At 46.0% G+C, this 16,507-nt stretch overlaps 1 protein-coding gene across 2 annotated transcripts in view; it reads right to left on the reverse strand.

Moving 5' to 3' along the window:
- Positions 1-16,507, reverse strand: part of ERI3 (ERI1 exoribonuclease family member 3) — a 136,558-nt gene that overhangs the window by 101,773 nt on the left and 18,278 nt on the right. For both annotated transcript variants that reach the window (XM_075039292.1, XM_075039291.1), the window contains exons 3-5: positions 10,293-10,409; positions 3,983-4,042; positions 1,659-1,750 (exon numbers count right to left, since the gene is read on the reverse strand). In XM_075039292.1, the coding sequence (XP_074895393.1) occupies positions 1,659-1,750; positions 3,983-4,042; positions 10,293-10,409 (269 nt within the window). The remainder of the gene's footprint in view (positions 1-1,658; positions 1,751-3,982; positions 4,043-10,292; positions 10,410-16,507) is intronic.

Here is a 16,507-nt window from a genome sequence, read left to right on the forward strand (position 1 = left end):
CAGCTGACTAGTGAGGCACAATCCATGCGAGAGACCACTGCAAATGGCGAATTGAGTATCTCTGCTCCAGAACTGCATGTCCTGCTGAGCGAGCTCACCCCACAACCTCTACGGCTCACCAGAAATGTGGCTCATCTTTACCTCTATTTTCCCACTGTAGAGCTCTGAAGCAAGAAAACCCCAACATCCAGAAGGCTGCCCACTCCATACAGACACCAAGTTAGGATGTCATTATCTGGGAACCTTGTCATCCCACTGTGAAAGTGATGGAAAGATGGGCTTTGAGCAAAGATAACTCTGTTCCTCACAGCCATCACCAAAAGTGGTAAACTGGACTCTCAGAACAGCAATACAGGAGTAAAGAACTGAGAAAAGAGAACAGATAAGAAACAGAAGTTTAGCACATCCCTGCACCTGTCTTTGTGCTGGTCTCTGATAAAAGTTTAAACATAATATATGAAGAAAAATAAGCCTCACTTCTAATTTAAACCAGTAACACAGGAACTGGCAATATATGTCAGCTCTGGACACTGCCCCAGCAGAGACCCAGATTTTGATTCAAAAGCTTGCATAACCACACTCCTGTCTGGAGCATGGCAAATTTCTCATCTCCACTAGCGCCTGTGCTGCTGTTTCGGTCCCCGTATCTCATGTCTCACTAATCATACCAAGAAGAGGCAAGGAGCTGCCAACTCTACAAAGACCACTCTGCAGGGAAGAACTGGTGTTGATTGCTCCCAGGCTGTATGCAGTTTATGTAGGCTTCCAACTTGAGGAAATCAACGTCACAGTGAAAACCAAGTAACACTACTAACGAGTTGTGGATGTCAGTTTAGCATTGGACGTGTCAAGCCCATGCTTTACCAGTGTGATAACAACAGGAGTCTTTATCCAGCACTCTGAGGAAATGAAAAGCTGAAGCGGGATTATAGGAATCCGAGTGAATTCAGCAGAATATGACACTGATCTGCAAATACCTTACAGATTACACTAATCTAATTCTTAGACATTTAACTCAGTTTTTTTGAATAACATTTTTAGGTTGGTAGTGTAGCTATTTTCATAACAAAACACACACATACACTGACACTTGCAGATCCCAGTGCAGGTCCCCACCTGGTACTCTCCAGATCATCTGTTGGGCGACTGTAAGATGACCTTAACGATAAGAACACTGATGAAGCATGCCCAACTTGGCTTGTACTCTCTTTCCAAAGACTGCTCTGTGATTCACATCCAGTTACTGTACCAAGATGTCAGAGAGAAAGTCTTGCACATGGAAGTCAGGTAAGGACCATTGCTTGATTTGGGTGTACAGAAACAGAGTTCCATGTATGAGCTCAGAAATATCCATCCCTTAAGAAAGTATATTGGATAAAAGGGAAAACATCACAAAGCTCCAGTTTAAACCTTTCTTGGGGTTCTGAAAGGATTCATTTGCTATAGGGAATATCCTACACAGTGATCTTCCACTATGCCCAGCACCCATCTGTCTTCTTAAACAAGCCTCCACTCCCAATTACTCATGGCAAACAGCGATTTCCCTAAGAAACAAAGACTAGGGACAGTTGGAGGCTTGTAAGGACAAAGACATATGCACTACAGGCAAGCATGGAGCAATGAGGCCCAGAAAAATCTCCCTCCCCTTCCATACTCACATCACTTTCAAATCCCAGTCTCCACAGGTCACAAAAATCGACTTGACGCTGGGATCTAAGAGGCCTTCCTTCGCCATCCACTCGTCAACCCTCTGAAAGGAAGGCAAGAAAAGGGGATGAGTTTTGCAGAGACAGGCCGAGCCACAACAGTTAAACTCAGATAAGCTGCTTGCAATCAAGAGAGAAGAAAATTGTGATCTTATCCACCCTCTCCCTCTCCCTCTTCTCTCTTTGCTTGCCATCTCAACAACAGCACGTTTGGACCTTTGAAGATTTCTGATAGGAGACATCAGGCAACCAGAGCAGAGATGATCTTATCAGACACTGCAGCAGCTCTGCTTGTGGAGGGATGGAAGTTGTGCAGCGTTAACGGGACAATACAACTGCACTGTTACCTGGCATTCCTCCTCCACTTTTCCTCTCCCTGTACCAAATGGGCTCACAGTGAGCATAACTTGTGTCCCCTCCAGCGAGGAGAAAACATGGGTGTCCTGGGATGCTACCCCTCACCTACAGCATTTCTCACATGCTCCAATTCATACGCCTCCAATGGGACATGGGAGAGGGGGAGAAATGGAAAGGCTGGGCACACACAGGCACTGTGCAGCAGTAAGAAACAAAGCTACATGTCCCCTTCCTCTCCAGGCTGGATCTCTCTTTCCTCCTTACAGTTCTGAGGTGGTGCTTGTGCAGGGTACAGTGTGGATATAAAGTGAATCCACTATTCCTGGTCAACTTCCCACAGGGACAGATGTTCTGGATCCACTTCAGAACGGGCCATGTTAATCTGAAGGATGCACGTCCACCTCAGGGATTAACCTAGACTAAAACCGCTGCACAGACACTTACTCCAGCTAGAACTAGCAAATGTCATACCCAAAATCTTCCAGTGGCAGGTGACAGGCAATCCGCTGCTATTATGCAGCCTCACTAGCAGCATTTCCAGTGCTTCAGCAAGAGAAATCCCTCCTCTTTTCCCTTGCTCGACACCTTCTGCTCCTGAATAAACTAGCACGCCCTAGAAGCTGCCTGACTTGAATCTCATTTTAACCTAGAAACGTGTGGCTGTATGAACACCTTTTCAGTCACACAAAAAAAATAAATCTACAGAAATGTTTCCACACTCATAAGAAGCTCCCATAGAAACAGAATGAACCATTTTCTATAATAGTCCAGCAGCGATGTACATTCACCCATCCAGGCAAAGAGGGCTCTCCCTCCTGGGCAAGCAGGCACAGGCATTCGTATGCTTACGGACATGCACCGCTGCTACGTGCTCTCTGGAGAGCACTGGGGAGAGTTGGGTTTGCATGGATGCAAGACGTCACCCTCACAGAGCACTGTCTTCAGCCTTGTGTCACTGCCGCAGCCTTTCCAGCAGAGGACGGCGCTTCTTTCTGTGAGTTATTGTACAACAGCCTTCTGGAGGAAAGCTGCCCTCAAAGCAGCATCCAGACTCTCAGCCACACTTCTGCCTCCCTTGGGCTGCCAGGATCTTCCAGCTTGCCCTGCACGAGGCTCCCTGGAGCGAGGGACAGCAGTGGTAACCTTTCTACACTCCCTGATGTGAGCACCATGAAGTGCTGTCTCCATGGAGGATTTTAAAGCCTTTAATTTGATTTCCTCAGATAAGCAATTGTTGCAATTATTCTGATTAGGAACAATTAGGTAACACAGCAGTGGAAATCCTGACAGAAACAATGCATCGAACACCAACCTGCAGCCCAAGCGGGCTCTGCTTGAGGAGGTTTCCTTCAGTATTTGACTACCAACAAAAGCTATTGATGGAGAAATACTTCCAAGCTAATTAAGCCCTAAATGCTGTAGGAATTCAACATTAAGCAGATGGCATTATTAGGGCTATATCTGCATTCACACATCCTCCAGATTAGATTTAGAGGCATTTTCTTTCTATACTACATGTATTATTGAGCATTTAAATAGGTAGAAAAAATTAATATAATAAAGTGCTAAGGGAGGGGAAACAAAATGAAGGCAGAAGCTCCCGGAGCGGTGGTCTCAAGCAATGTCTTGGTGCTTTAAAACTGGCTCAAGCAAGAATCGCCTCTTCTCCTATCTACTGGCAGGAGTTTGGATATCTTGTCAGCACCCTTGACATGAACAGCTGGAGATGACAGATCAATGGTTCAATACTCTCAGCAGCATGTCACCAATGTGACAGCAAATGTTATTCTAATGAAGCTGTAATCATAGTCAAATTACGCGGTTCGATTCTCAGCAAGGGGAGGGTGCAGGGAAAGAGATGAAGAGGGGACGACAGGACCAGAGGTCAGAGTTCGGGAACTAAAGGTTACTCTGCTTACCTCAAGCACTTGCTGGAGGCTTGGCTGCCCATCCACCATGCCTTGAATAATCCCAGTCAGCTGAAACGAGACACAAACAGAAAGCAGGCATCAGAGCAGCACTCAAAAGATCATTAGAGAGGTCTCCTCTCCTGTCCATCTCGCTGCAACCAAAACATGCTCCTATGACCCACATGGACATTGCTGAGAAGCCATCCACAGCAGAGTGACCCTGGCAGCTCCCCAGCCATGGGCAAGGGCACGGCTTCATCCCAAACAGAAATGTAGGTGGGCTCCTACCCACACCACAAAACAGCAAACTCTCAGCAGGGCAGGATCTACCTGGGGAGCAGTGGTGCCCTCTGCTTCATGTACTGGCATGATGCCCAAAATGCTGCCCTTTTTCAAAATGCATTTTACCAGTTTTGATGTTGCACAGGCAGCAGTAACTACTGGAGTCTCTGGTCATCCCCCTGCTATTGCGGTGACACCAAAGTTGCACGGTGTTAGATTAACAGAATAGACCACTATTGGTAAGTGAGACCCAGAGTGGACACAGTCAACCTCCTCTGCGCTGGGCAGGCAGCATGCACGCTTTCCCATAGTCCATCACAGCATCTCTCTGCATTTCAAAATTGTATTTAAAACAACTGAATGATATCTGAAGAAAACCACTTTCTTCCAGCACCCTGGTCTACTCTGTTTTTCAGGAGGTTCCTTAGGAGCAGGTCCTGCCAACAGATAGTCCTACTGACTGTACCCGGACTGCTTGGCTGTTTAAAGCTAGACACACGCATAAAAAGATGCAGTCTCATGGGCCTCTGCCTGCGTCTGCCCAGGATAGCTTGAGGCACATGGAAAATAGATAATTTTTCTGTCTGTCTTCCAACTGACAAAACTGTCTTTTAACATATTGAATATTGGAGGTCAGTAGCTTGCCATCAATGCACCCAAGTAATTAAAAAAATCATTATTAAAACAAGTGCACACTACAGGATTTCACTTCATGTGGCACTTTCCTGAAGCTACACATCTCGCACGTTTTCATAAAATAAAGGTCAAACACAGCCTAGGAGCATGCCCTGCTGCCTGCACACACATCCAAGCCTCCAGAAGCCACAGCGTCCAGTCAAGACGTGCTGACAGCCCCACCACCACCCAGGAGTAACTCTTCCATGCAGACCAGCTCAGCCTACTTGTAAAACATAAGCCCTCTCACAAACCACAGGGCTCTGCTTTATTAAATGTGTGGCAACTGAAAGAAGCTCAATGGTTTCTACCTCTCTGTTTCTTTGGCTGCTGGCTTACAGCACTGAACTGAGGACGGAAAAAAAAAAAAAGAGATTAAACTCCAATTAAACTGTAATTACATTTAATGAATACCAAATACCTGACTCACTGAATAAGCTGTAAGTAGAAAGATTATTTTCTCATAGTGACTTCCATGGAATGGTAATATATACCTTTTAGGGGAAGTATTTTAATTTTAAGAATGCTGAGTTCCTCTAGGTGGGTTTCTCAAGTTCATCAAGCCGTTATGAGGTGGAATTTTAAGGAAGTGGAGGGACACAAACACTCTTTTATATTCCAGAAACTGTTTTTATATTAATCTGTATTTTAGTTGGGTAACAACTGCTACCTACAGACTTCCCATGCTCTGAGAGACAAACAGATTTGAGAGATTAATGCATGGCTTTTTAGAGCAGTTTTTAAAGCTCACTAGCTTGGTTTTTTGCTTTTCTTGCCATCTTTCTCTCCATGCATTTGCCTGGCAGAGGTGGACAGCTCACCTACTGCAAAATGTTGGCTCTACCTCTCAGAGGGCAGCTCAGATCAAACCTCTGGAAGTGTCTGAAGATGAGCTTTTGGGAAAGGATCATAGAATAGCTTGGGTTGGAAGGGACCTTTAAAGGTCATCCAGTCCAACCCCCCCTGCAATGAGCAGGGACATCTTCAACTAGATCAAGTTGCTCAAGAGCTCTGTCCAACCTGACCCTGAATGTTCCCAGGGATGGGGTATCTACCACCTCTGCAGGCGAAACCTGTTCCAGTGTTTCATTACGTTCGTCATAAAAAATTTCTTCCTTATATTTAGTCTGAATCTACCCTCTTTCAGTTTAAAACCATTATCCCTTGTCCTGTCACAACAGGCCCTACTATAAAGTCTGTCCCCATCTTTCTTATAAGCCCCTTTTAAGTACCGAAATGCTGCAGTAAGGTCTCCCTGGAGCCTTCTCTTCTCCAGGCTGCACAACCCCAACTCTCAGCCTTTCTTCACAGGAGACGTGTTCCATCCCTCTGATCATTTTTGTGGCCCTCCTCCTCTGGACCCGTTCCAACAGGTCCGTGTCTTCCCTGTACTAAGGATGACAGGCAACCTTTCAGTATCACTGCCGGCACTGATGTAAATGGCTTCTACCCCTCCAGGCACCTTCCGGACTGCATCTCTTCAGTGCCGCACCCCTGATGGCCATGGGAGGACAGGGCGAAATGGCCGCATCCAGACATTTCCCATCAGGAGGAGGGAGGGACAGGAAGGTGGACATAGAGGTCCCACCAAAGAGTCACTGCTTGATCTTGCCCAAGACTCCTTCTCTCCTTCCTTGCCAGGCCAAGCAAGGTACCAACTTATCCACACAAGAACACATCGCCAAGCACACATGGACACAAGATTCATGCTGCAGAAATCACACTCACAAATACAAAGGGATATACCTGCTCTGTGGGTACATTTCAATACAGGTCAGAGAGTGCTCAAAAGGGACCAGATTTCTACTCTCTCACCCTTTCTGATCCTTTCTTATCAGTTATGTCCATCTGTAACACCCAACCTAGTGCACTGGGTCTCTGCAGCATTATCTGGTCTTGCGCCTTTGATAAAGACATAAAACTGCACAATTGTAAAGTTTCACTGGCGATCCCAAGAAGCACATGGTACTTGGGAACATAAACAAGCTGTAAGACATTTATTTTTTTGTACTTTTATTGTCTGTTCCTTCAGGGAAAAAAAAAAAAATCAATAAAAATTAATCATAAAAAGAGAGCAAAGTACTATGAAAAAACCTGTACAAGCACCTTTTGTGTAGAGGAAACCTTTCACTTAAGCTCCTGGCATGAACTGTCTTGGGCATCAGACAAACCACTTGCATCTTCCAAAAGGGCATGATGAGCTTTATGAACCTAACAACAGCTTTTAACTACTTCCAAGCACTTTCCACTTTCTCTGTCTAAATGTTCAGCACACCCCTCATCATCACCAAGCCTTGTGACCTGTTGTTTTACAGAAGCAGGTCAAGAGAAAGGGGACCAGAGGAGGGCTACAGAGTGAGCCAGCACTGGAAGACATGCTTCTGGCCATTGGTGTGGGGAGTCAGAAGAACCTCCTGTAGCCAGGGGAGAGCACAGACACACCAAAAGCTATGCAAAGGGATGCCCTGAGGTTGACCACAAGCTCTCCACCCTTGCAGGCACCCTTCCCATGCTGTCCTGTCTTCCTTCTTGAAGAAGAGGGATGTGAGAGGTACTCCAGACCCAAGGAGTAACATCGAGCAACCCCAGTAATCCTCCCACACAGTCTATACCAAGCAGTCCTATTGCTTCCTAGCAAAGGCAGCAAGCGGAGGGGAGAGGAAAAAGCAGCGGCACAGCAGACAGGTTCCCGTATAATGTCAACACCACTGCTAAACTCCTACAGAGTTTATCTGGGAAACCATCGTATTTCTGCTCCAAGACAGTTTGCTGATTACCTAAGCACTTGTCTCTGGTGTACAATCTGATAATCAGGCCTGGTCTTTCTTTGTAGACAAAGAGGCCAATAAATCTCACCCTTTGTAAGTAGAGGTGCCTAGACAAAGCCCTTTACTGGCATTTAGCAAAATGGGTATTTTTCAGAAAACATAAACCAGCTGAAAGTCAATGGCAAGCATTGGAGCTGTGCGGGCAGCAGCTTTGCAGGAGCTGGACACACAGCACGTCCCAGCTGTGTCCCCGGGGGTCTCAGGGGAACCTACACTTGCAGCACAGGGCTGACCCCTGCACCTGCCTAGCAGGAGCCACTGACCCCACAGGTCTCTATGTAGCCACTAGAGACTCCACAAAAAAGTGGCTGCAAATATGAAAGGACATTTTTGCAATTGTTTAGTAAGGTCCTCAGTACGACCAGCTCACCTGTGGCTCTGAAGGCAGGGTTTCAAAGTCAGCCCCAGATACGGGGCCCAGGGACAAGCCCAGTTACCCCTCCAGCACAATCCCACTCCCTGGACCTCATGGCAGCCCCTGCAACAGGCAGGGGGACCGCCAAGCCAGGAGGGACAGGGGCCATGCTGTGAACCGAGCAGCACAGGCGCAGTGGGGGGTTGCCCAGGAGGTGGTGGCTTCCAGGCTGGGGTTAAAACCAGCTCCCAACTCAGGACACAAGACGCCAGACCGAGGTCAGCAGCAGAGCCTGCAGCACAACGCCGCAGCTGGGACACTCATGCCCATCCTGGGGACTCCTGCAAACGCGCAGGCAGCACACACACACAGCTTCACTTGCTCAAGGGCTCCATGCAGGGGAGACAAACCTGCAGAGACAGCAACAGCTGCTCCAGGCTCCTGTGAGCAAGAGAAGATGGAGAAACCAGCACCACTGGTCCCATTCAGTCCATTCTGGGTTGAATGTCTCAGTCACAAGCTTGGCATCCAGAGAACCTCTCAATGTCCTCAGGCTGCAGCAGGCTGGAGGCTCTGTTCAGCTCGGACAGTCACACCAAGCAAGTCACGTAGACTCTTGTGCAAGAACAGAGCTGCAACCTTTAGCAGCGGGGGTAAGGACGCAACAGAGGAATTTCCAGAAAAAGGAATTTTGGTGGGAGTTAATGAGTGAGACGACTTCTCTCTAGAATTTAGATGACATGCAAAACTGACAATTTGGGCTCTACTCTGGAAGATGACATTGCTTTAGCAAAGATCTGGTGCAAGCTGTGAGATTTATCACATTCGTACAAGCATATGTCCAGCAAGTCTCATGGGGATAAGGACAGCCAAAGTAGTTGTCCAGCCTTCTAGCATTAAGGTTGCAAAATCGTTTCCATTATAACCCTCTGTTTTCACACATTTATAGCTTTCTGAAAGCCCCTCTCCTGGGAATAACGTTTTCTGTGCTTAGCCTTTTTTCTTTTTTTTTTTTTTTTTTTTAAAGTTTAAATAAAATACCTTCAGATGGTTTTTAGTTACAAGAGAATAAAAAAAAGTATTTGTTTTTACAATGTGGAAATATGGAAGGCGCTGGTTGGTCCTGGAGGGGACTTCACCTAACACAGAGGAGTCATTTTTCCATCAACTTAGTACAGGCAGGACAAGCACTTCAAGGGCTTAAACCTGCAGCCATGGAGGTTGGGGAAAACATGCCACGGTGTCGATGATCCCAGATGAGACGGGGACAGAACGAAGAGCTTGGATACCCTGGTTCCCACAGTCGGTACTGTAGTCACTGAGCTGGACAACATGGAACCAGTGGAGTGACAGGAAAAAAAGCCCAAAGCAAAAGGAACTTAAACTTTGTTTTGATGGTTACAACAGGGAGGAAGAACGTACTTGCAGAAACAGTTAACTTTTTGTGTTGAATGAAAAAAAACCAAAACCAAAAACCCAAAAAACAACCCCTGCCCCTCTATTCCTTTGAACCCTCAGGGATTGCATTTACCACCTTCATCCTCTTGTCTGTATCTGGGGAAAGGTGGCCGCAGCTCAAGAGCAGCTGTCCTCGGCAATGAGAGTAACCAAGTAACAAGAGGCCACTTCTCCAGCAATCATTTCAAGTGCGCCACAAGCACGACATCAAAAAGCAAGTCTTAAAAATACAGACATGCGTTATCCTACCACTCCGAAGGACTCATCAAACCCCAACAGGCAGGCCCACAGGAGAGTCATTTAGAGCCTCTGAACCATGCAGCCATGCAACACTTTATTCCCTCAGACCATGCTCTCTTTGACCTTTCCCACCGAAGAGCAGCACAGCAAAATCATGAAGAGCTCACAGAGAGACTACAGGATTTTGAGCATCAGCTAACATGAGTGCTTTTTATTTTGTGGTCACCAAGTGAGACGTTAGTTAGTCATAAATACAACTATCTTAGTTAGCAGATCATAGTTAGAGTTACTTATGAATCCGAACTGATGTATTTACATGCTACTGCAATGACAAAAAATGATTCCCCTTGCCCTTAACTCGAGGCTGGCATGACACGCTGCCTTACAGCCGCACTGTGAAGCTGCAATCCCAACCCCTGGTGCAATGGAAACCTGCTTCCCAGGGAGACTCTTGGAGCACCAGGGAACCTTTGCACTTTACCTCTGTACAGAAGGGCGTAAGCTGGGGATGCACCACAGGCTGAACATACATGTGAAAGGTGGATTCGATCTCCATCGTCCTGCCATTCAGCTTCAGGATAGGGAATTCGATGATTTCCTGAAGAGGGCAAAAAGAAAAGCAGCTGTTCATTTAAAACAAACAGAAATGAAGCTGGAAATGATCCCACGTAGCAAGCTGGCTGTAAAAAGAGGGGCCTGACAGCCCCAGACAAAACCAAGCCCAATACAAAGCTCTGCAATACAAGTGGAAAGTGGTGCCGAAGCACAGAGTACATCCAACACCCTGAGCACAGATGAGGACAGTGCCAACGCTCATCGCAGCTGGGATGGGCAGCAAGGAGGTCCCTGTGCTCAGCGCTGCAACTGCACACATCATTGCCTGAGCTGAACCTAAGGAAGACGGTCTAGGACCACTCGCACGCACTACCCAGGGAACATGGAGGTACACTTGCAATGGGCTCACATCTGTTTAGCAAGGACCTCCCAGGGGCTGCGCCCTCCCCAAGACCGGTCCCATCCTCTCCACCTTGCCATCCTTTTGGAGGACAGACAACAGGAGCTACTGCATGAGGCACCTCCTTCCCAGGAGAGGCTGAGGAGCACTGCTGTCCTCCAGCAGAGTAAGGAGAGGAGCTGGAAGCACCCCCCCTCCCGGCTCCATCCCTATGGGATAGAGCACAGTGGCAAGCCCTGCTTCATTTTGCTCTTTGTAGCCAATTTATGCTGATAGGGAAATAAAAACATTCCTTCATCAGAAGAATGTTCAGTTATTTGAATAATCAGCAATCAAAAATTTACATGGACCTGTTAATAAAAAGTTTAAACAAATCCAGTTGCGATGGATTTCTCAATTATTAAAAAATATATATGAAATTAAAAAAGCCAACCACTGAATAAAAGCGATAAAATCCTTTGTGTTCACCCCCCTCCTTCTCCACTCCCTTTCCTCCTTCCAGTTTAATGTAAGAGGAGAAGTGACAATTTGTTTGGTGTCTTTAAAGAATAATTTGTCTATGTTATTTAATAGAGATGCATGGCACCAAGGTTCTCGAGTGCAAATGAGCCTGCTGAGTGATATCCATGCAACAAGCCTCTCAAATCACTTCTGGAGAGAAACAGAGAGAGGGAGAGAGAATAAAAAAAATATTGCTTTTTAATATTCAAAAACAGTTTGCAAAATTTAATCAAAGCAGAGCAAAAGCTAACATTTTTACCACTTTGACATTTTTATTAGCGCTTTCATAAATTTTTAAAACATGAATGGAATTAGTTTAACAACAAAAAAAACTGCCTGAAAACATCTGGAAGAGACAAATAAGAAATAATAAAAAAATAAAAAAAATCCAACTCCTGCGAGTAAAATTAGCATGTGGAAAATGCAGCCGCTGCAGAGGAACTAACACAGTTTTTGGACCCTGGCTGCAACCCTTATGACCTGCAGGCGGAAATTATCGTGAGGTCATACATATGAGCTGATGACATCACCACCCCGGCAGGCAGAGGGAGGGCAAGTAGCTGGGTGGGTAAATGGAAAGAACAAATTCTTAAATAGACAGGAGAAACACCCAATTTCCACAGTAGACAGAGCCTGTGGCCACAGCAGAGCAGCGCCCTGGAGCAGCAGGCACACAGCCCAGACCAGGGCACGTGGGGAGCACGCGCCGCTGAGATGGAAAGTTAGAAAAAAAAAAATTAAAATAAAGTGTTAACAGTGCTGAAGTGCCCAGGTGTAGACACCGAGCAGTCAAGCTGCAGAGGATGCAGGTCTTAACCATATCGCCACAGTCAGCTGTGCCACACTCTGCATGTGCTGTGCCGGCTCAGGCAGAACAGAGGGTTGGGCACATCCTTCCCCATGGCCGTACCATCCCACCGGGAGTCACCACGTTTCCCCACGAAAGAGACAAAACTCAGCCCGTGGGCTGGAAGGGGAGGAAGGCACAGAGGCAAAACTCCTGAGCATCGCCCAGATTGCCTGTTGTGGTACAGCCAAACTCACCAGCTTCAGCCACCCAGGAGGACCCGTGGAAACACGAGAAACTCAATCTGAGTAAGAAACACTGGACACAGTTGATCCTCCTTTCAAAAGAGCTACCACAGATAGGCTCTGAAAGCAGCAAATTTCTGTTCAGAAGGAAAACAGACCGCAGAGTTTGAAGCCAATGGACAGGACGTCATAAAAGAGCCAAGCTTAAGCCCAGGATAACACCACCCCATCCTTCAAACCTGGCTGGGGCGGCTCGTTGCCCCTTAGGACTGCATCCCACCCAGGGGGCGACCACGGAAGTGGGCAAGCCCACGGCAGGGTAAGACGAGCGTTCCCCCTCCTGGAGAGGGACACGCACCAGCTGGATTTCACAGCAGGGCTGCGTTGCAATGCCGAGATCGGTCCTAAGGGACCATAAACATCCTCAGGGGCCATCAAGTGGCTGGATGCAAAGCGAGACTGAAAGACAGCCCTGCCGCTGATCTGATACACAAAGGCGTCGCTTGCCTTCCAGAACCAAAGGCAAAAAGCACTTCCAGGAGGGTCGGATTAAGACAGACAGAAGAAATAAAAAGCTGTGCTAAAAAAATGTGGAAAATTTAACAACATCCAGAATTACTGCAGGTCTGTGGGAAGCGTGCGGCCAGGAGCGGGGGTGGAACCCCAGGAGGGACTTGAGCATCTTGGGAGAAAGCGCAGCCGCTCTTTCGGGCTTATTTGGGCAGTTTTTGAAGCCAGTGGTAAAGGATCTTTCCCAAAAGGCTGTTTATCTGCACGCTTCCTATAGCGGAGATTTTTCCAGTCTCTGGCAGTGTTTGCTCCACTGGTATCTAAGGCAACAGATACCAGCCCCATGAAATCAGCCCCACTCCTCACTAACGACGTTAGCCAGTCCTGCAATGAAATTTAACCTGTGACACTGCTGTACTTTTCATTTAAACTTTCATTTGGAGAGAAGCAGTGTTTGGAGACCCTGCAGTTTGTCCTGCTAATAAAGACAAGTGTTGGGACCTTTAAAGGTGCCATTCATCTTTTGCCTTTATTAAATTCAATTTTCTTAAGCCCATGATACATCATGAAATTAAGAGTTGACATTCCTGCAGAAACAAAAATATCTATCAAACATAAACAGAAAGGGGGGAAAAGAAAAAAAAAAAGAGGCCGCTATTACCAGGAATTTATGGCTTAAAGTTGATCTGTTTCCACTTTTTTTTCCTCTCCCCCCCCCCTTTTTTTTTTTTACAAGCATATGGTTTGTTTTAGATATCCAAAATGTTATTACAGATCTAGAATTTCATTAGTAATTATTATGAAATGGTGAGCACTTACACACACAACCCCCCAACAGACCGTGATGAAGGCAGGCAGCCGGGCGCTCTCTCACGTTTCACAGCAGCCCGGTGAGCTCAACACACTCAGCTCCATCTCCACCATCAAGGACCTTCACTGCTTCTTCCCAGGTGGGAAAGGTGGAGGAGAGCGGCACAGGGAATTAAAAGGAGAGGTTCACTGACACTTCCTTTCTTTTATCAGTCTGATCATCCATAAGCATTACCTTGAGATCCTCACCCATTTCCACCTTCGACACTGAGTACACGTTCCAACTTTGGCAGTGATTTGTGCCAGCAGTATTTGGGGCTTCTAAGTCTTTTTTTTTTTTGTCCCCCACAGCTTTTCCTTATAGCACAACAAGAAGTTATGGATGTGCTGAAATAATGCTGAGGGTGTCCAGAGGCTGCAAATAGCCGCAAGCTACCAGAAGAACAAATGTACCCATTTGAATTTTGCGAGCACTGCAATTAGGTATTTTATTTAGCACTGCAAAGTAACTTGAAAGGAAATCCAGGATTCAAACCACCAGCAATAAATAAGCAGCTTTTTATTTTCCTTTCATTGTCATGAAAAGTTGAACATGTTTTCTGTTGAGAAATTCTGCACGCGGCTCCCAATTACAGGCATTTGCATTTATATTGTTGGAACACAGAGCTTCTAAAATCAATATTAACACGCTTAAAGAAAAAGACATCGGCACCCTGTCCCTCCCCTCAGCTGCGCCCCCCAACACGGTAACAATAGGAACCTACAGAGCCGGAGGCTTATACATATCCATTACCAGGTCCATTCTCTTTACAACGATCTTGCATTTATGATTTCATGGTACTTCAAGCAAATCTATGTGACAGCTTGCTTGCAATTTTTGCCTTTAAAAAAAAAAAAAATCCCAAAAAACAGGTCGCAGGTGGAAGCCTCCCATGCAACCTGGCTGTCCCAGGCCAGTGGGCTGAGCAGCAGCAGGCTTCAGGGTAACTGAGGAATGACTAGGGACTTCATTTAAGAGGGATTTGAAAAATTCATAAGGGCATGTGAAAGCACTGCTATAAACGCAGCCTCTCCTTACCCAACCGTCCTAAATGAAACTCCCCTCCCTTTAACAGCGGAGCAGGGATGCACAAATTCAGCTGTCTTGATCTTCCTGCTAATAAAAGAAACGAACAAGCACACAACTATACTCGCCAAATAATTTCCCATCATGGACAGATCTCTGGAGTTCAGAGAAGAAAGCACCTGAAGTTACACTAATTCCCACAGAGGAATCTTTTCGCTTATTCTTTTGGATCTGGGGAGCGCTAACATCATTAGAGGAAAAGAATACAGTGCCCAGCAAGAATTTCCCAGCTCTCACAACCTTTTAATCCAGAAGCCTACATACCAAGTGGACAGGGCACGCTTCAGGATACCGAGTTAAATATCTGAGTAAGACCGTGTGGCCTATTCAGTTCAACAACTACCAGAGAATAATTTATCCCTTACTCCCACCCCCACGTGAAGAAGTTTAATAAACACAAGAATAAAAGATGCCCATAAAAATCAGAGCTGACTGTTCAAAATGCAATAAAAACAAGCAGAGGCCGTTGAGAGAAAGGGATTTTTTCTGATAAGGAAAAGCATAAAACTTCCTACCAAAAGACCCCTTTACACCTTCAAAAAAGGTAAGAGCAGAAGAGGCAAGGGAGTCTCTGTGGAGGGACACAGCACCAGCTCATTTTGTTCAGGGATGCTTTTTTCCCCCCTCTTTAAAGAAAAAAAAGTCATTTTATGCACAAGGAGCTTATTTCTTAAACAAACACTCGTGTTTTTGATTTACACCACGGGCTGCTCCTAAATAATTTATGGCGGGTTAAATTTATTGCACAGCCCTGGCCGGCTGCAAATTCGAATTGCCAAATAATTAGATTTTAGGGCAATGCTTATAAATTATCCACCGATTTGTCCGGACTTGTTTGTCAGTTGCTTTGTGCTTCGGGTCATCTTTGGCATTTCGCTGTTTGTGTTTTAATTGCTGATTTACACTTTGACAGATGAGAGTTGATGCCTCCAAGATCGGGGAGGGGGCGGGGGTTGAAGAGCAGGAAGAATCAGAGCTTTTAAAGCCTTGTGATTTTCCTTTTTTTCCAAGGCAATTAAAATCGAAAAGGGACATAGTAAGGACAGCACTAGCCTAACAGATCTGCCTCCCCGGTTTCCATTCTCTGCCTTAATTATTATTTTAACTAAAGCTGTTTCCAAGTGAGCAGCCTTGCACTGGCCCTCAGGGGCAGTAAGAAGATGACCTCATAGGTCTTTTCCCCACTTCTAAATTTTTATTAAACTAACCAAAACAAGTACCATAAAGGCAACACCTCTGCAGTGGGGGATAGCAGGACTTCTGCTGAATCAGGGCTATGCTGACTTTCCAAAGGATGTCCACCTGCACACATGGTGAGGAGTCTCTCAGTGCTTCTGTCCTAAGTAAGTTACTCTGTGTACTGATTAACCCCATCAAAAGGTCTTTGGGGAAGCCACTGACCCCCAAATTTCTTTTTCCAGCACCACCTAGCTTGAAGTACACACATGCACATACCCAACAATTTAATACATTTAAACAACTGTTATATCCCAGAAAAGCGTGAAGGGAAATACACGTCAAAATAAAAACCCAAGAAAACTGGCAGGAATATGGAGAGATCACGAAACACTGGGATAAGATGATGTAAAGACAAATTCTGCTGCCTGATCATTGAATATCCAAGGTTTCTTCCTCCCCCTGCTCTTACGTGAACCTCAGCGCTGACCCCCAACACTCAGGCACTGAAGCCTAATGTCAAAGGCTGGATTTCCTCAAAGATCAATTTTGTGTTGCATTTTGGGTTCTGCACTGGCATCAAACC

The sequence above is a fragment of the Buteo buteo genome, chromosome 10 (genome assembly GCF_964188355.1).
Source record: "Buteo buteo chromosome 10, bButBut1.hap1.1, whole genome shotgun sequence".
NCBI lineage: Eukaryota > Metazoa > Chordata > Aves > Accipitriformes > Accipitridae > Buteo > Buteo buteo.